The sequence below is a fragment of the Lepidochelys olivacea genome (assembly GCF_965140295.1).
Source record: "Lepidochelys olivacea isolate rLepOli2 genome assembly, chromosome: 2".
In the NCBI taxonomy this organism is placed as follows: Eukaryota; Metazoa; Chordata; order Testudines; family Cheloniidae; genus Lepidochelys; species Lepidochelys olivacea.
This window is the reverse complement of record NC_140412.1, coordinates 179,120,293-179,141,316: the sequence shown is the minus strand read 5'-3', so window position 1 is coordinate 179,141,316 and position 21,024 is coordinate 179,120,293. Positions and strand designations below refer to the sequence as shown.

Here is a 21,024-nt window from a genome sequence, read left to right as displayed (position 1 = left end):
TGGGCAAAAGCCCAGGAATACAGAAGAACTAAAGAACTCTGGGAGGATTAAAAGGGACCCTCTCTCAAGAGAGGACTGTAGTTGTTCAGGAGAACCAGACTGAGACACAGGGACCCCACTGTGGGTGTCTGGTGAAGTTAGGTCTGCCCAGATTAACATCAGGGGATGACAGAGCTTTAGGGAAGATAGCCATGTGTAGACTTTATTGTTTTAAAATCTTTTGTCGCTAAACACTGTGTTCCTACTGCAAAATAAACAGTACTTTGGTTTCCAAAAGGCTGTCTGATCACTGTATAGCTCTGGTCACAGACTCCTGAAGGGAAGAACTGCAGGTGTCCAAACGCAGTTGGACTTGCTGGGTAATCACAGTTGATAAGCACAGTACCAAGTGTGGAAGAATTGCAAAATTCCACCTCAAGAAAGGTAAAGGCACGAGACCTAAAACACGAGGGGATTCATTCAGAGAGACTAGAAAGGGGACACGCGGGCTGGGCAGGAAGAAGGATTTCCTATCCCATGAGCCTTTCGAAGATTTTGAACACTTTTTCCAGCCCTAATCGGGATGAAAAGTTGAAGTCTCAAAAATGTTTGTGAACCAAAAATGCAAAACAATTTTTGGACTGGATCAATCAAAATGTTTAGTTTCAATTATTTTGAAACTTTTTATTCTGGCCTTTTAATTTTTTTACATTTTTTTTTACTATAAATGAATTCAGATTTCAAAATAAAGAATAATTTCATCCCAGTTTTGACAATTGTCAAAACAAAACAGTGCAACAACTACAAAACTTTTTTCAAGATTTTTATGAAATGGAAAATACATCAAAACTGATCTTGTCCCACAAATGGTTTTGAGGAATCTGCATTTTCTGGCAAAAAAAGGTTTAGTCAAAAAATTCCCAACCAGCCTTAGCAGCTATCTTGGTAACAGTCACACAGGCTCATGGTATTTATTTTAAAGGCTATTTTTAAACAGGATGTAGACTTTAGTGATGCATTATTACACGTTTTTCTTCTTTTCTAAGGTAAAATAGCCTAGAATAATTATCCCGCTATTTTGTAAAACTAAAAATAATACTAGCAAAAAAGTGTATAGATTTATTCTGAATACTTTTAAGATCCCTGCATATAGATTAAAGGCTCATCTCTTATATAGTTGACTTATATATGCCTATCATCTTTTCCTCTAGATCCTCCACACAGCAGGATAGGCCGCATGATATTCAGACAAATGTCAGAAATACATGACTGTTTTGATGTATCTATATTTTTCTCTCTTCTATCCCTAACCCAGGATTTAGGGTTTTTATGATGTTGTATATTGAGAGTCTGATTTAAAATAATTCCTGTCATTCCAGTCATTCCTATGATGCTGCCTCTTTCTTTATGTTCTTCCCTCCCTTTCCCACCAAGTGTTGATATGTTAGAATTAGTTATTTCTTTTATTTGCTCAGTGGTGCTTTCCATCTGTAAGCATAATTCAAGTCCTGTAATTTTCTTTCTCTTTGGTAAGATTAATCTCTATATACTATTTTTTACTTGTGTTCTGCTTGGATAATGGGAACATTCCCAAAATGTACATACAACATGTTTTTTGTGTTTTCTTTGATATATCAGATCTGCTATATTAGGTAGTGGCCTATATTAGGCTGTTATTCTTTAGTTAAAATTTACGGAGCAACCTGCATTTAATACGCTTTGTGAGCACAGAAGGATTTTTATTTGCCCTTGTGCCGTTCTTTCACACATATATATTCTTCCCCTTTCAGGGCTCAATCCTACAAGGTGCTGAGCAACTTCTGGAGATGCTGAACACCCTCAATTCCTGTTAAAATCAGGTCCATACAGGGACTGATCCCAATGTGATTTATTTATTTATAATAGTTTCTGTTTGTTTTCCTTTTGCTGCCATTACTTTTTGTAGTTCTGCTTCCAAGATATTTTTGATATAGGGTTGCTTACCTATTCCCAGGTAAAGAAACCACAGCTTTCCTCCCTTTGTATTGTTTTGCATGTGTTCTATTACATTGTTTATTCATTTATCTACTTATTCATATTTTTAAGTTGCTGGATGTAAAGTCATGGGGCCTGACTCTTATCTCACTGACATTTATGTAAGCCAGGAATCACTGCTGTGGTAGGGGAGGGCTCCCCTCTGTACTAGGTTGTTCCAAGCTCATACAACCTTTGATGAGGCAGAAATCACTCCAATACACAGATTGTGAAGTGGCTGTAGAGTTTCTGGCCCCCAGTTGCCAGAGATCACCAAGATGTGTTGCAGCGGGAAGCTTAATAAGGTAGAAACCCCCTGGTTATGGAGTTGTTCTGTCGTTGCTCCTTAAAGCATGGCTCTTTATGTCTATGTCCTCACTCTACACAAATATATCCCCTCACCTTTATTAGCATATATAGAACTTCAGTCTTATTTCAGAGCCCAACGAAAGGCAGTAGGGCATAAATCCCTCAGGCCAGAAAGGAACTTTACCTTCATCCATCAAACAGTTTCAATTTCATCTTCCGCCTTGGCTCCTCGGTCCCTGATTCAGGCACCTCCTTCCCCTGGGGCTCTGGTCAATTCTCACATGTGATGCCAGATTACAAGTACCCCATGCTCAGTTGCTTGCTGGGCCTGTCTCCCAGCCCTGAGTTCATCTCCTACATGGCGTCTCCTGCAGCCTGCACAGTCCCTTCTCCAATGGCAATCCATCTTCCCGCTGCAGGATAGTTGGCAGGGGGAAGTAAGGGCAGGATTTTATTGCCAGTTCTCCTGCCAACCAAGGCTCTGGGATGGGTGTGGTTTGGAGAGATGGTCAGCTTCTTCTGCATGCCCATCCCCAGGGCTCGGGCAGCAGGGCCAGCCCCTGCAGCACTGCTGCTAATCTGCAGATTATGCTTCCATTAAAATCAGTGGAGTTATACTGGACTAAAACTGGTGGAAGACAGAATCAGCCCTGTGGAGAATGAAGTCCTTTATCCACAGAACAGACCCAGTAGGGAAAGTACCAAAGTCCCCTTCCCCTGCTAAGTCAGCATTACCCCTTTTCTGGAGAAACCATTGTGAGGGACGGTGCCTCAGGGTCTATAATCATTCAATCCCAGCTCTCTCTGCTGTGGCTACAAACCTGGGTGCCAGTTAGTGCCAATTATAAGCAGTTTTGTGACACACTGCAGTTCAGCTGTTGTGGGTTATTTGAATTTTTTTCTGACTTTCTGTTACTTGTAACAGCTGTGTGATAAGACTCATTTATAAAATGTGTGGTCTTTTCTGCTTGATGAGGTCAACAATAGATCTACAGCTTAAATCGGCATAGTCTGAGTAAGGATAATTCATTATAAACATATAGGTTGATAAAATCAAGGTATTGTGTCTGACATTTACCAGAAGCATTGCAATAAACAAAGAGCCAGAAGAATTGAAAGGATTCAGTGTGGATAGAAAGATTCAGTGGTAAATTGAACAGCTGATTTATCTTATGACAAGTGTCTGGACTGTTAATGGTAAAATTAGTATTTTCTGGAGAATATATTTATATTTTCAGATGACAACCTCAGAGAGAATACTAGGCTTTCATTTATTCAAGAGGTTCTAATAACATATAAATCAGCAAAGTGAAATCAATTAATTTACAAACAGCAGCTGATCAAGACACGTGTAGTCTATCATATGTGAAATACAGTGCAGCCTCCAATAGGCACCCTTCTGTTTTAGGAAACCACTTTGAAATGTCCAATTGCAGTTTTCATTAAAATTTTGTTTGTTTTTTTAGTTAAAGTCCATCTGTATTAGATGACTGACTTTTGCTGATTCCTTGGGTGCTAACCCACCCACTCCCATCTCCGTACGAACATGCCCTCTATTGATGTTGCTTATACTTATTATTTGTATTCAGGTGGTGCCTAGAGGCCCCAGTCAAGATGGGGACCCCTTCTGCCAAGTGCTGTACAGTGCATGTTAAGGGCTGGCCCACATACAGATCTGCCCTGAAATAATGAAATTTGTTTCATGCCTTTTGTTATTTTGGGGCAGATGTATGTAGTCTAGCCCAAAGATACAATCTAAATAGAAAAGAAACGGAGAAAGGGGGCATTTTTATACCCATTTTACAGATGGGAAACCAAGGCACAAAGAGATTAAAGTAACTCAGCCAAGATCATACAAGAAGTCTGTGGAAGATCTGGGAACTGCATCTAATTTCTGGAGCCTTAGGCAAGTGCTTTTATCACAGGACTGTCCCTCTTCCAGTGTGGTGTCTGAACACAGTTCAAAGAAATTCACTATATGGAAAGTTTTTCATATTCACACTTTAAATGTTAATTTTCTAACCATGAATTTTCCTTTTAAATGAACTCAGTGAAAGGCTCATGTTGCTTTCCCAAATGCCAGTGAGAAGAGACTTATTGCTGTCACAGGCACCAGTGAAAAGATGTTTTCACTCTCACTAGTGTAAATTACTGAGAAATAAACTTGTAATTACTGTGTAAAGTATCCTGTTTCCAACATGCTTTAATATCTGTGAAGCTTGCGATTAATTTTTCAGTAGCTATTGTCAAGGAGTCAAATTCCAGCCCACAGTAAGTGGGTGAAATTCTGTTGACGTCCATGCAGTTGCATCTACTTACACTGATCCGTGATTCTTAGAAAGGGAATCCATTTCTAGAGTTTGTGTGTACTATTGACTGTAAGAGCAGAAGGCTACATCTGACTTCAGTTACACTGGTGTAAACCCAGAGTAACTGTTTTAAGAATTATTCTTATTATTCTATAAGAATTCTATTATTATTATTTTAAGAATTATTCACCAGTTTAACTGAGATGAAAATCAGGCCCAGTTGGATATTTGGAGCTGAATTTGTGGCCCTGCTCTATTCCCTTTTGCACCTCTCGTGTGGCACAGAGGGACGGGAAATCTACCATAAAGCCCTGGCTGGGGATACCCCTGTGTGGGGAGGTGTAAAGCTGGCAGAGATGACTCCTGAAGCCATTGGCACAGTGACAGTAGCTGGACAACCTGTAATCTTCAATTGGCATATGGTTCCGAGAGGCCAGAGAGAGAATAAGGGAGTCATAACTGGCAAACACCTCTCTCTGCTCTGCCAGTGCAAGGTGGGCTCAGCAGAAAACATGGCTCTTAGAGTCATGCAAGAGAAACAACTTTTGTATTAGTTTATAATGTAACTTTTACTTTTCTAAAGACTGATGCTATATAAGAAAACATTAAATCATTGGTTTCCCAGTAATAGATATATAGATCTGCCCAGTTCTCCTAGAACTAAGAGTCCTCAAGCATCTTGTTATAGGTTGTCTGATGGGCAATGTGGCCTCATGTGGTTCAGAAAGTAAAGCTAGTGGGGTTGTGTATGTCACCTGCCTCTTCTTTATTTGTGGCCTCGGTTTCTGTTCTTTGAACAGCATATAAACTGCATCTACATTTTAATCAGGAAGTTAGTAGATTTTGCTAATCAGTGTTGGGGAAGGGAAGGGAATTCAATGGGAAAAGACTGAACAGTACCTGCATTTTCTGTTCAATCAGAATACAGCTAATGCTACCACAGTCTTGCAGTGCCAAACCCGTCCAATAAGTGATTGTTTAGCCCAGTTCCAAGGATCTTCCCTGCAGTTATTGGCTGAAGTTTGGACCTGGTAAAAATGGGTGCAGCTCCTTTGAAGTCAACTGAGTTGTGTGTGTTAACACTACACCTGAATTTGGCCCCTTCCCTTCTGCAGAAAACTAGAGTTAAGCACTGAAATAGTTTGGATAAAATCATGGCCAAAGGGATTTGGAAAGGGCATTATATGCTCACAATAGGAGTCATTTGCCTTATTTTCAAACTGTTAGCTTGAGGTTTTTCCAGGACCATGTTCTGTTCTCAGTTTGGAGAGTAGAAATGGGTGCATATACTATATTCTAAGGGAAGCACTTTTATAGTTGTGTATATATAAGTAATGTCTTTTTCTGCCAAAGCCTGCCTTCATTTAGCTCTTGCAAGCATAACTGCGGTGGCCCGAGTTCTTCTATGTCCAGGTTTCTAAGAGTGAAATCCATAGGGAGATGATAATGTACTTGTGATATTTATAAGTATAAATACCTCTCACATATTTTCTTTCTTAAAGGACTAGAATCTGCTTGTGCATGATTTCTTTTAAGAGCTAGTCTATAGGATACTATTCGAATCAAGCCAAAAAGCATCCACAAGGATGAAAAAATATGCAGAAGTACACATGGGCTGTAAATTCAGGAGAAGTATTTTTGTGGTCCATGAGGCAGGGACTCCCTGTTGATTCATGTAGTGAGATTCCCCACTCACTTATCCTCGTATCTGACTGGTCACAACTCTTGTGATGTTTGGTGTAAGTTATAGCAGCTTCCCCAGGCTACCTGGAAGTCCATCCTGGGCATGGCCCTCCTGCCCCAGCCCCACCTCTGGCATGCCCCCCGCACCAGTGCTTGCAAAGGGGTCCATAGTGGACAGCCTTTTGGCCCTCTTCTGCAGTGCCTGTCCCAAGGGAATCATTCCTCAGCTGGAAATGGGGCTTTTAGAACTCCTTTATGCTGCTCCAGCTCATTTACCCAGCATAAAAGGGACCAGAGCAAGGAGGAGTAAGTATCTCACCCAATGGGCCTGACTCACATCTCTCACTGGTTATATAATGGTATATCTTTTTTGACTTCATTGGAATTATTTCTAATTTATACTGACATAAGTGTGAAAAGAGGCTGGTCTTACATTGGGAAAACTTGATTCAAGTAAAACATCAGTGTAATCAGCTGATTCCAGAATTGTAAATGAAAATACCATCCTATTATATAAAATCTGTAGTATGTATAGGAAGTCAAGGGGCCTGATTCTGAGCCCATTTATACCTGTTTAAAGCTAGAGTAACTCTGCTGACTTCATTGGAATTACTCCAGATTTACTCCAGTGTGAGGGAAATCAGAATCAGGCCTCAGAAGCTTGGAACTTATATTATTTTTAGCACAAAAATCCTTTGTTTTGTAACGCACAAAGAGTGCCTGAAGGGACCATAAATATTTTGTGAATCTGGTCAATAGATAAAAGTAGAAAATACTTAGAACATGAAGAAATTCATCTATCTATCTACTGACAGTGCCTTATGGAAGAACAAGAGTCTATGTACAATAAGGCAATAATGTGGGATTTAATGAAAAAGTTACAGCTTTTCAGGTTGTTAGCCGAGCTGCTGCAGAAAAAGATGGTAGGTAGTTTTGCACATGTAGCAGAATTTGTTGGGGGAATGTCTGTGAGTAGATCTTCTCTGGTAGTGCACATAGCTGAAATTATTATAAATGATCGTTATAATTTCATCCATCTGTGCTGTCAGCCATTAACAAATACCGAATAATTTATGTATTATTTTTGAAGTGCTGACATTGTGTTCGACATCGTACAAGACACAGAGAGACAAGGGCCCATAATTTGCCATGACTTATACCCCTCGCGACTGCCTTAAGATCACACAAAATAATTTACTTCTGGGCTGAGATCATTAGATTTTAAATGTATCCAGTCTGTTTGGCTGTCAGCTAAACACAATCAGAAAATAATGCTAGAACAAGCCTCATATTTAGGATATGATCCTGCAAAGACTTATGCACATGCTTAACTTGAAGCAGTCTTTGCAGGACAGTGGCCTTAGATTGTAAGATCCTCGGAGTAGCGATTTTATGGCAAATTTTCTGTAACTCATCCTTGTATGTCATATTTTCGTACTGCTAATAGCAGTTGTTCTTTACCTCAAATAGTAGGGGACTGTGCTTTTGGAGCGAGAGGATCTCAGTTTTATCTGCTTTGTTGCTGTGAAGTTGTGCATGTAGCATAGTGTTAATACCGTAGCAAAGTCCTAGATTGCAACGAACAGTTGCTCTATGTACCTTGAACAGTATTTCCATTTACTGTGGTCAAATTTCATGCTGTACATGTGACCAAATCATTAGATGATATTTTAATTTTGAAAATGTAAAATGTATACATGTACAGCTTTGAAATTAATTAGGAATTTTTAATATGGCAACACCACAGCCTTATGAACACAGATTTAGCGCTGTCTTTGCTGAACTCCTAGATGGCAAACTTAATTTGTCATCAGGTCCAAGACTGCAAGAAAGTAGATGAGAGAAAGGAGATCAGAGTAAAGGAATAAAATGGAGAACAAGCCCGAGGAGAAACAGTGAATGAAAAAAAGGAATGCAGCTCTTAGAGGAAATATGGGATATAGATACAGTTGTGCACAAAATATTAAGCTTCTAGGAACACTGATAGAATTAGGATAGCTGGTAAACTGTGTTCTGTGTACCTATCAAAAGAACATTAACAAAACTCCACCTGGAATTACCTTACTGTTAAGGGATGAAACTGAGCCAGCCCCTTGCAGCATGCCTAATAGAGCTCTGGCAGTGCAGCATCTGTGTCAGGACTTACAGCTCATTTTGGGAGAAGGCTGCTTGCTGACACCAGATCAGATGGAAGTGACTGAGAAGGAGGGGTTCTCTGCGGAAACTTTTTGTACATGGCTCCATTACAGCATTAACCCTTCAGCATTTCTTCTTCTGTAGAAAACTGTGGTGGGGAAGGTCATTGTCATGATAGACAGGTTTCAGAGTAACAGCCGTGTTAGTCTGTATTCGCAAAAAGAAAAGGAGTACTTGTGGCACCTTAGAGACTAACCAATTTATTTGAGCATGAGCTTTTGTGAGCTACACTCCGACGAAGTGAGCTGTAGCTCACGAAAGCTCATGCTCAAATAAATTGGTTAGTCTCTAAGGTGCCACAAGTACTCCTTTTCTTGTCATGATAGAGATACACTCGGTATCATTTTACATGTACCTTTATGGAGTGAGATTGCTGATGATGAGGATAAATGTCCATCCATGTACATGTGCAGAAGCTGTGGATTTTGTGTGTTTTAATTAATCCAATCTCTATACAGGACATCTTAATATACTCTCCAGTATGTGTACACCCTGTAGTATAGTTAGAGCCAAACTAAAGCCTCTAGAGGTGGAGAATGTTGCTGCATCTGAGAGGCAGTGGCTGGAGGCATTATACCTTTATACAGCAGAGGCAGTCATGTAATACCTTTGTTGATATTGGGGGAGAGCATGCTTATAGGCCTTCATTGCTCCATCTTTGGAAAACAAGGAGCAGATGTTCCCCAGGCATTGTCCAATGTATTGGAGGCAGAGAAAAGTCACCTTCCCACCCCTCTCTATACAACCTTGGCCAAACTAAACAATGGCTGCATCCTGCATCAGAATATTACTTGGGGAAGGAATTCCCAGCATCCTTGCCTTTCCGCCTGCCTTCACTCAGGTCACATGTTCTGTGGTAGCTACAATTCGGCTCTTATATGTGTTTAATCAGACTGTGATTTTCATTCACAGGGCTTTGGGCAAACCCTTTTGTCAGTTTTGTTTTGTATGGGTTCATGCCTCTCAAGTTTTGTTCTGAATTTTGAGATTTGAATGCACCCAAAAATTAAAAGCAAAATTCATCAGAGACTGAGTTTCAACTGGTTTCCCGCCAAATTGCACATTTTCCACCCAAAATGAGAATTTGGAGATAGGCCTTTTAATGTCTTTGAAACCCGGTAAAGTTTTTGTTTAACTTTGCTCCTGTGGGTGTGTCTTGTGGGCAGCAGCTCAGCACCTGATACTCCTAGGGGAATTCTGTGCCACCGCACAATGCAGAATTTGGCAGAAATTAGCATTGTGCATGCAGAATTTCCTTTCCCCCACAGAGACGGGCTGCAGTTTTGCTGGCCGCCACTAGGAATCACTGGACCTGGCAGAGCCCAGCTTGCACATAGAAGACACTGCTGGGGGGAGGGGAAGGGAGCTAGAGGGTTCCTGGCAGCTGCAGTTCCCAGCATGCCCTGAGGGAAGGCGAGGACGACATGCAGGGAACTCCATGCAAACCTGGGACTGAGCATCATGCTCGAGGGTCTGAGGGGGAACAGGGTAGGTGTCTGGGCCGGGGGGTGGGGGGGCATGTCTGGGCTCTGGGGGAAAGGGGGCAGGTGTCTGGGCAAGGGGGGGCCCCACAGCAATCATGGTGGGAAAGGGTATGGGTATCTAGGCCTGGGGGCCCCCACAGCTGTGCTCTGGGGGGGAGAGGTGCAGGTATCTGGCCCAGGGCCCCCCACGACTGGACTCTGCGGGGGAAGAGGTTTTGGGTGTATTGGCTGGGGAGGGCACTGTGGTTGGGCTCTGGGGGGGGAAGGGTTGTGGGTCTGTCCCCCCGGCTTGGCACAGTGGGTGAGGGAAGGGGGCAGAGAAACAGGAACTAGGTTGTCATAGGGGTTTTGTTAACTCTCTACTCCTGGGGGAATTTTTCTGTGTGTCTGTATTGTTACAGACATACTTGCTGACAGGTATTTTGAAATAAATTACCAAAATAATTGAAACTGGCATGATTATGTAGTGTTATTTTGACAAATAAAATTTGCAGAATTTTAAAATATTGTATGCAGAATTTATTTATTTATTTATTTGTGCAGAATGTCGCCAAGAATAACCTGGGAAATTATTCAATTGAAGAGGCTGAGTTGCAGATTCCACAAGGAACTGCGCCAGATCCAAAATACACTCCAGCTTGAATCAGATGAGAACTTTTTGGTTGGTCCCTATCTTTACCAGCAATTGGCCTATGGGGCACTCAAAACTCAGCCCTAGTGTGCTTGAATCTTGTCCCAGGTTTGGCAAAAATAAATATGTGAATTTTGGTGAACCTGAATTTGGAGCTGAAGCCAGATAAAAGGCACAAATTCCCCATAGCTCTAGAGTTGTGCAAAAAATATGAAGAGTGTCATCTTGCTCCCATTGAAGTCAACAGAAGTTTTCACATTGGCTTATATGGTAGCAGGTCCATTATGTGAGATTATTACATTATAAATATTATGTTCCAAGAGTGGAAAACATAGCAGAGATCTCATCACATCATTCAGTTTATAATCTTAAACCAGGGCATTGCCTGACTTTCTTGTAGATTTCATTTATACAGGTATGTCCATATAAATTAAATGTAAGTTCTGTCTTTCACTCACTCACACACGTGTGCAAAGGAGAGAAGAATCCTGGATTCTCCATAAAATATTCTGCTTTGTGAACCAGTCTTCAGTGAAATAGTGCAGAGTGTATGTGTATTTAAATAATTTGTTGTATTGCAAGGCAAAAGATTTCAGACAGATTTACTCAGATATCTAGACATAAAGGATGACATTTTCTGAGTGTGGCCTCTATTTGCATCCACATAGTTTTTGGCACATTATCACTTGTGCCTGCAAATGATCAAATTTACATGTACACATCCCATTTGTACATTTAAATTAAAGGCAAATAAATGATTTAGATTAAAGGGATTAAGTTGTTTTGTCTCTTGTGTGACACCTTGCTACAGCCGAATTGCTGATACTTGAGTGCCAGCCTCTTATCCAGGAGGACAAATGGCAATTTCTTTTTAATGAGGATTCAATTTTTTGGTAACAAGGAAGCCCTATGGTAACCATTTTTCTTGAGTAGAAAGCATCTTTCAGAAGCTTGATAAAGCATTCTAAAATAGACCAGTTTAGGAATCAAAGAACTGCATTAAGTTGAATTCAAGTGATTTTACCCTCTTCAGAAAGTTTAGGAGATTCCCTTAGCATATATCCCTACTATGTATGTAAATTACTTTAGAAAAGTATAGAATTGTGGTATTTGGTCCTAATGCTCTCACTAACATTGGTGTAAATAAGCAGGCATTCCATTGTAGTCAGTGGAATTACACTCATGTAAAAACCCCTGTAAGTTAGGGGAGAGTCAGACTTCTTATGTTTACAGTAAGTTTATGCCACATGTAAGGATGAAATCTGGTTTTGAAGAGAGTGGTTAACCTTAAAGGGCCACATCCTTAACTGGGGTAAAGATTGCTGCTCTATTAACATAAATGGAACCACACCAGTTTACTTCAATGAAAGTTTGGCCTGTAACAAATAAGTAAATTTAGACATCCAGGAACTTACAGTATTGGAGGTAGGTGCCCAATGTTGTCATTGTAAGGCCTTCTGTCAGCTACTATTTCTAACTGCTTTTTTACTCATCGTTGTTTCCAGTATCCACATAGCTATCTGAAGATATATATTTACTTCCTTTTCTAGTTTTGTTCTTTTCTTTTTGTCAAACATAAGGCGTAGTCCTGAGAGGGGCCGAGGACTGGATTCAAATAGTATTCCTCTTCCCAATCCTCTTTCTCCTCTTTTCTTTTCTATGTGAAAGGAGCAGAGATCAACGTGGCAGGAATGGTGTCTGTTCACTTCAGGCACTATCATCTTCATAATAGGGTGCAGAGCTGTGGGAATGGTGCCTGTTGTTTAACTGCTTTGCTGTTGATATCACATACACAGCTTTTTTGATAGTATAAACTCAGGTTGTGGATTTGGGGTTATGGTTCCAATTTAACCACATTAGACATTCTACACCTTGTTTATAAAGATAGCGTGGTCATTTCTGAGGCATACTCCAATGTCCATGCTGCATAAGTGATACCAGGATGCACATTAGAGCTGGGTTCTCTCTCTCAGGTTGTGTCGCTTTGCATTGAGTCAAGTCATGTCACATCAGCAATACCCCTATCAGTACTTATTCCTGATAGGCAATTCAGCATACATTTGGACAGCAAACATCCCAGCCACAATAATTGTGTATAATGAGCAAAATACGTATCTGTGAGACCCAGATATTTGAAAGGTCCCTAGCAAGTCTGTACCTTCAATACCCCATCTCTAGCATTGATGCTATTGCATCTATCTGAATGTGTATTTACATATAACTATTTTATAGATACGTGCATATGTTTAAATGTCTGTTTTGCCTGTACAGAATTGTTGCTCTCTACAGTGACTTGTAAATACAAATTCAAACAATTTTAAAATGTATATGTTTCCCTTGATGGACTTGAGCAGTTTAAAAATAACAAGTGTTGACAGATTGTTTTCAGATTTGGGGTGAAAAAAAGGTTTGCTTCCAACATTTACTTAGCAAGAGTTTATCTTCAAAGAGGAGGGCAAATTTAAATTGTATGGCAACTTTTTATTAGACAGTCTACACCATTGTTCATTTAGAAACATAAAATGTTGTAATTATCCCATTATACAAAATCCAAGAAAGGATTTTTAAAAAAGAGCAAAAATAGATTCCACTGACTTTGCGAGGATTTAAAATGTCCAGGGGTCCCAAATGTCGGAGTAGAGTATCTTTTTTTACATTTCACTTATTTTATTTAATTAATTAGATTTACATATTGTGCTGATCAATAATTTTCTCTTGAGTGCAGTGTATCTATATATACAGAGCACCTCTGAAAATGAGGCTACTTTTGTTTTGGAGTCAAAAGGTGAAGTAAGCTTTGGTATGCAGGTTTGAAATTTATGATTGTAAAACTTTATAAATGCTGAGTATTGCTAGTATTAATTATTACTAATTATTATTATTATTTATTATTTATTTCTACAAGAATTTAACTGGAGCTCATCCCTGTGACATTGAGGTGCCTTTCAAGGACTAAGCTAAGACAACCTATAGTGTCTTTATGAGATTCTGTCAGGGATTTTTAGATTTTACAGGGAGCCAGGTTGCAATGTATTAGTGCCACGTATATTATAAAATATAAATCTATGCTCTAGTCAGATATTTGGGAGCAGAGTCAATGGAAGTCACACAACTTCAAAGGAAGTGGCAGCTGCTCAGTACCTCTGCAAATCAGCTCACTTTTATTTAGGAGCCTAACATCAAAGGTATGTCTACACAGCATTTTGGAGCAAGCATGAGCAAGCCTCCCAGCCTGGGCTGGGCTAGCAAGGCTCACACTAGTACTCTAAAAATAGCTGAATAGACAGTGCCTTGAAGTTGTGGCTTGGGCTGGAGCTCAGGCTCTGAAGCCACCCTTCTCCCTAGGCTTCAGAGGTTTGAAAAATCTTGTCCTTCCTGTTTAAGGTATTTGAGGAATGAATGAATGAATGATGATATTGTTACTCTAAATGTGTTAGTTATTATTAAAGATATACTGATTAGTAAAGCAATGATGATGTGGGTAATAACAATAATGAAGACAGCAGCAGAACTTCCATAAAAAGGCCACGCCAACTCTAAAACAAACTCTTCCCATTCATCTGTTCCATAACTCAGTCAACCCTAATCAAACCCCTTCTTACATCCTTCCCCTAGAAAAAAAAAAAAACATGGGAAAATAGGTGAGTCCTTTCAGTGTGCTCTCAAGGTCACAGAAAATAATGTAGTTCCATTGACTTCAGTGGAGTAACTCCTGATTTACCCTAGTGTAAGAGAGAGCTCAGAATCAGATCCATAGACTCTTTTTTTCCTGAGAGGTTAGATTTGGAACATTGGGAAAATGTATTGAAGCAACTCAGATACTACAGGGCTCCTCCTCATAAGAACTTCAAGATAATTTCATTAACAGACACTGGGGCATTCTTGAGAAGTTAGGCCTGTCATTTTAAAGTAAGATCTCCATGACTTGCAGCTACAGCTGCTGCTTTGAGTGGAAGCAGAAACTCAGGCACTGGAAGTGACAGCTCTGAAGAGCCTCAGCATTCTAAATTAAATCACTATTTAAAAACTGAAACTAATACTGAAGAGTCCTCTAATGGGATCTTTCATAATATATTTCTATCAATAAGTGCTCCCAAGTACTAACGCCTGCATTCTGAAATAGCAGAAATCTCTCAAGCCGGAGCTGGAAGAGGCTAATGGGTATTATTTTAAAATTAGAGCAAGGTGTAATATGTCAAATGTTACCCTGTTGTCCAAATAATTGGGATAAACTTGAATCCTCCATCCCCAATTTGCATCAAAGTTTAGAAGGAATCAGTTTGTGAAAGTTTGAATCTCCCATCAACAGCTCCTGAAAATATTCAGAGGAAAATCTATTATTTTAAAATCTGATTTAGGGGCAGGTTGGGATATTCTTATTCACATTTGGTCAAACCTTATAAAGTTGGTCGGAAAGCAGATTTTCCATCCTGTGGAAAAAAGTAAGGTTTTGGAATTTGTTGCCATTCCCATTGAGACAAAACAAGAGACCTTTTGAAATGTTTCACAAAAAACAAGACCAAGGCCTCCTCAGAATAGCCTGGTGATTAGGGTACTTCCTTGAGAATGTGGGAGGTCTGAGTTCAAGTCCCTGGTCTGCCTGATTTGGAGCATGGACTTGAATTTCCCACATCCCAGGCAAGTAGGCTAACCTTTGGGGGAAGATACACGCATGCACACACACACACACACACCCCTACCTCTTCCCCTTCCCAGTGAAGATTCCACTGGAACTGATCCTTTCCCTTGAAAAGTTGGTTTTGGTGAATCAGCATTTCCTGATGAAAGAATGTTCCCATTGGAAAATTCTCAACCAGCTCTAATACCTTACTCTGTGAATACTCCCATTCAATGAGACTTTGCATGAAGCATGATACTGCTCTTTGTGAGTGCAGGAATCACTATCTGCCCCTCAATTTTTAATGAGTAGCCTATCTCCATGATATGACAAAAAGAAACCCAGTTTATCTGTCTAATTTTTTTACAGTCAAATTATACATTGAAAAACTAATCTGTTTGCAGTGAAATTTTACCATTGTATTTGTGAATAAATATACAGCTTTTGAAAACTGAAGTCAAAAGAATAGTAAGAAGAATCTACTGGTTTATGGCATCTACTTTTTAAAAAAGGCTTTAAGCTACAGTGGTTTCCAGTTTTGCGGACTTACTTATACTCACCCAAATAACTCTTCCCAAATTTAATTGTGGTTGCAAATTCTAGCATTTATACGTCTATCTTATTTGAAGATGTGAGCAGATAGATGTGTAAAGGTTCACAAAATACCTAGTATAATTATTTGCAGGGGCAAAATTACACATGCATAATTGAACGCTGTTTCTGAAAACCAGACCCTTTCAGGGTGGTCACTTTTCTCCTCAGTGATTTACAACAAATAGTTCACTACATAGCTTCCAATTCTGTCCATGCAGCACCCACTGAAGTCACTGTGGGATTAGCTTCCAATTCTGTCCATGCAGCACCCACTGAAGTCACTGTGGGATTTGTGTGGATATAGCAGAATTGGGTCCATAGTTTAGAGTCAAGAAAGAATGAGTCTAACAGATTTTTTTTTGCTTGGTTTTATTACTGCTAGGTTCAGCTAGTTGAAATTTTTTAAATTTTTGAAATGCCAATATAATTTCCCCCCCAAAATTTCGAAAAAGTTTCACAAAATGGTGTCACTCTTTTCTGTCCAGACCCACAGCTAAGCTTTATTCAGTTATTTATTCACAACTTTTAGAGGGAATGGATTGGTCCTCATTTAGGCACACTTTATAGCAAGGTTCCATTTATAAATAGTTTATGAAAGGTTAATAATGATTAGTAGATGTTTTAATAAATGAATAATCAATCATTGTAGATTTTTATACAGTCCAATAGACTAGTAGTTTTCTTATAACCATGAATTATAACCATCTCTAACACCATCTACTTTCCATTTTCTTCACCTCCTTCCCACAGCACAGTACAGCCTACCCAATCCCTTATGTTTCTTCCCTCTTTGCCTGAAGGAATTTAACACCATCTGGGTATCTTCCCTCTTGGTGCAGAGTAAACCCCCCTTCCCTTCTTGTAGGTCACCCATCACTGTAGTGTACCACGCTGTTTTATGTCTTTATCTTCACAGTACCCCTGTGAGATACGGAAGTGCTATTGTCCCCATTTTCCAGATGGGGACTGAAGCACTGAGAAGTTGAATGACTTGCCCAAGTCTCAGAGTAGCAGCCATGTTAGTCTGTATTCGCAAAAAGAAAAGGAGTACCTGTGGCACCTTAGAGATGAACAAATGTATTTGAGCATAAGCTTTCATGAGCTACAGCTCACTTCATCAGATGCATTCAGTGGCACTAAGGTGCCACAAGTACTTCTTTTCTTTTTGTGAATACAGACTAACACGAAACCTGTCATTATGTAAGGCACTGAATTTAGCCGTATGGAGTGGAAATCTATCAACTTCATGAAAAAACTCGTACAGATACAGACAGACATCATCTTCCTTTCCAAATGCAAACAGATAGACATCATACCAAAAGGACTGAAGGTAAAAAATCCATTACAATTTACATACCACACAGACTATGCTGACAGCAGGGGTGAAAGTAAGTTAGAGGATTTACTGGTACGCCAGAGTCCTGCGCAGGGGGCGTGGCCTCAACCAGAAGAGGCGTGGCCTTAAATCCCCGGGTCCTTTAAATCTTGATTTAAAGGGCCAGGGCTCCAGCTGCAGTAGTGGCGGCAGGGCTCCAGCTGCAGTAGAGCCTGGGGCCCTTCAAATCACCAACGAGCTACCAGCTGCAGAGGCGGCTGGGAGCCCCGGGGCTCGGGGGCGATTTAAAGGGCCCAGGGCTCCAGCTGCCGTGACCGCAGCGGAGCCCTGGGCCCTTTAAATCACTGAGGAGCCCTGGGGGCTCCTGGCTGCCACCGCTGGCCCGGGGATCTGGGCTCTGGCAGAGCTTTAAAGGGCCTGGGGCTCCGCTGTGGTAGCAGCTGCTGGAGCCCCAAGCCCTATAAATCCCCGCCTGAGCCCTGCTGCCCGAGCCCTGGGGTAGCCCTGGGCCGGGCTCCATTGGGGATTTAAAGGGCCCCGGGGCTCCAGCCACCGCTACCGCCCCGGCCTTTTAAATGCCTGCCAGAGCCCTACCACCACTACCCCAGGGCTTCGGCAGCAGGGCTTAGGCGGGGATTTAAAGGGCTCCGGGAGGGTAGCGGCTGGAGGTCCGGGGCCCTTTAAATCCCAGCCTGAGCCCTGCTCCCCGAGCCCTGGGGTAGTGGCAGCGGGGCTCTGGCGGGGATTTAAAGGGCCCCGGAGCTCCAGCCACCACTACTGCCCTGGGGCCCTTTAAATCCCTGCCGCAGCCCCGCCGCCGCTGCCGAGGGCTTTATATTGCCCTCTCAGAAAGCCGGTCCTGGTATGGCACATAGGCTCTTACCTGTACTCCATACCAGGGCGTACCGGCTTACTTTCACCTCTGGCTGACAGCTTGTGCCACACGCTCTCAAAGAAACTGCGGAACCACCTGATCAACATCCTCTACAGCAAACAGGGAAAGATTAAGAATGAGTTCTCAAAACTGGATACTCTCATAAAAAACCAACCTTCCACACAAACTTCCTCGTAGCTGGACTTTACAAAAACTAGACAAACCATTTACAACATACACTTTGCTTCTCTACAAAAGAAAAAGGACACTAGCCACTGAATGCATCCGATGAAGTGAGCTGTAGCTCCCGAAAGCTTATGCTCAAATAAATTTGTTAGTCTCTGAGGTGCCACAAGTACTCCTTTTCTTTTTGCCCAAGTCTGTGGCAGAGCAAGAAATTGAACGTGGGTCTCCCAAGTTCTAGGCTAACACCTGAACCAGCCTTTCATCTGGTTCAGAGATGTTCCATTCCAGAAAGCATCTGTCTGACGGATACCTTCTAATCTCTTGAACCAGTCATTTCTCCAATCATTCTTCATCACCAGAATGTTCCCTAGCATCTGTGGCTTGGTTTATATGACTAGCACCAGTCTCTCATAGGACATCTGAATCCTCAGTGAGACACTTTCCTCTGTATTTAAACACATACTTGTTCTTTTACAAACCCAAGTGTTGCTTAGAGTGTCCTTACGTGGGATTTGGACATCCTGTTGAGATGACCATTTGAAAATTGTTCCATCAGTGAAAATGTTTTATGCATGCTATGTTTTATATTGAGCATGTCATTATGGCAGAAGACGTGCAATATGCAGACAGCTGGAGAACTGTACGTGAACCCTGGAATTAATTATTCACAGGCAAGAACAAATAATAACTATACCAATACATTTTCCATAGTTTTGCAAATAGAAAGTTGTGGAGATGGTTATTCATTTTCAGTTGACATCCATTTAACCTAATCATAGGGTCAAGTTCCAGACTGTGATTTGTGTTTGTGTTGAAACATTCCTTGAATGTATAAACCAATAGAAGCAGTGGGTTTTTCTCATATTTGGGTTCAGTAGTTGAGCTGAGGTAACACTAAGCAAGAAGGTTTCTTTCTGATTTCAATGGCCAAACTTAAGGTCTGATCTCATTCCCTTTAAAGTCAAAGACTGAACTTTCATTGATTTCACATAGATGCAAAATTCAGGTACCTAGCTTATGCACCTAAGAAGGAAATACAAACATAACTCTGAACGATAAGACAATTGTGTTCTTCAGGACAATGGAATTTCCTCTGGGATTCTTAGATACATTCATTGTCAAAGGGACCAGTGCATCAGAAATAAAAAGCTCTCTGAAGAAGTGCTTAAGCTCTAGGGATAAACTGGAGTATTCCCCTATGTTAGTACTGTAGCATTTATATATTCATTTAGCATTGTGTTTTGTGTGCTTCCTTGCTCATCAGTGGTTTTACTGTGATCTTTTCTTTCTTTGGTTTTCAGCTGGTTAATAATCCACTGGCAAGTCAAGCAGCAGCGGCTGCAGCAGCAGCGGCCATGGGCTCAATAGCAAGCTCACAGGCCTTTGGCAATGCACTCTCCAGTCTTCAGGGGGTCACAGGTCAGCTAGTCACTAATGCACAAGGACAGGTGAGTGGAAGATGGAGAAAACAGTGAATTCTTATGGCAGATTGATCTTTGGATAAAAATGAATTTCTTTTGCACGACAGCAATTTGTAAGTGCACATATTGAGGATAAATAAATAATGTTTACCAGGAAAGGTAAGAAATAGAAATGTTTAGGACCGGGGGAAGGGGGTTGTTAGAATGGGGAATTTGTTTTTTAAACTGCAAATGGTTTAGCTTTTGCTTTTATAATACAATCTTGGGAAGAGATAACAAGAATGTAACAATGTGGTATTTTAAGTGTGCAGATTGTTGCTGAGTCTTGATTTGCTAATTCAAGAACCTGATAATTCTCACCAAAAAAACAACAGCAGTCTCTCCCCACTTCTAAGCACAGATTTAATAACAGAAATCTATACTGGAGTCTTACAGTACTAAGACTGCATTATTTTTTATAATAAATTAAATTTATAATAAAATAAATTTTTAAAATAAATTAACAAAGCATATTTTGTAATGCAGTATCTTTGATTTAGTATGCTTATTTGTTCATTGTTTATTAAATCACAAAATGTAGCAACCTGTAATGGATCTGCCAGTCATTAGTGCAAATTCAAGAGGCTCTGTTGTCTTTTAAAAGCCTTTTAATACTGTGTTTTAAACACGATAATTTGTAGATTTTTGAGATTCTAAATGGGAAGTTTCATCATATCATGCTTATCCACAGAGTTTCTTATTTGTCTTAACTGAAGCTGATATCACTCTGGTCCTGCTATAGACCCCAGTTCAGAAAGGTATGCGCCTAACTTTAAGCACATGAGTGATCCCATTGACTTCAGGTTCTTAAGTACCTTCCTGAATCATGATCTCTGACTGACTCTATTCTATCGTCTGTCAGTAACAAAAGTAATGTGACTGTTTGTTTCACTGAAAATAATATTATAAAAGAATCATTATAATAAGTGTAATAATATTGTTTAAGATTAATACTGCTAACTTGGTACTCCTATACCAAAAAACATACCTGTTATTAGAATAGATACAACTAAAATGAAAAATTCAAGCTGATGACAGACACTTCAGGAGATGTTTGATGGACTGGTACAGCCCTGGATATCAGTAATTATAAAGTTTCATTCTACAGTTTTTGACTTATAATTCAAAAAAGCACAAATTATAAGTTCTTCTTTTCTTCTGCATAGTTTTGTGTCACTGAGTTTTTTTACTAGAGACAAAGGTTACATTTTTTTCTGATCAGTAAAACAATACAAAACAAAAACAGTATCCTCAAACTTTATGGGGATTTTTTTTTTACATAAAACATAAACAAAGATGCATCCTGAGCTTCAGTCTCCCCATCTAAGTCCCAGAAAAAATGCTGACCTTGT

At 40.3% G+C, this 21,024-nt stretch overlaps 1 protein-coding gene across 1 annotated transcript in view; it reads left to right on the top strand.

The window, feature by feature from the left end:
• POU6F2 (POU class 6 homeobox 2) overlaps positions 1-21,024 on the top strand; it is a 309,582-nt gene that overhangs the window by 223,802 nt on the left and 64,756 nt on the right. Inside the window, exon 6 of the mRNA XM_084621387.1 lies at positions 19,514-19,660. Coding sequence (XP_084477513.1) covers positions 19,514-19,660 — 147 coding nt within the window. The remainder of the gene's footprint in view (positions 1-19,513; positions 19,661-21,024) is intronic.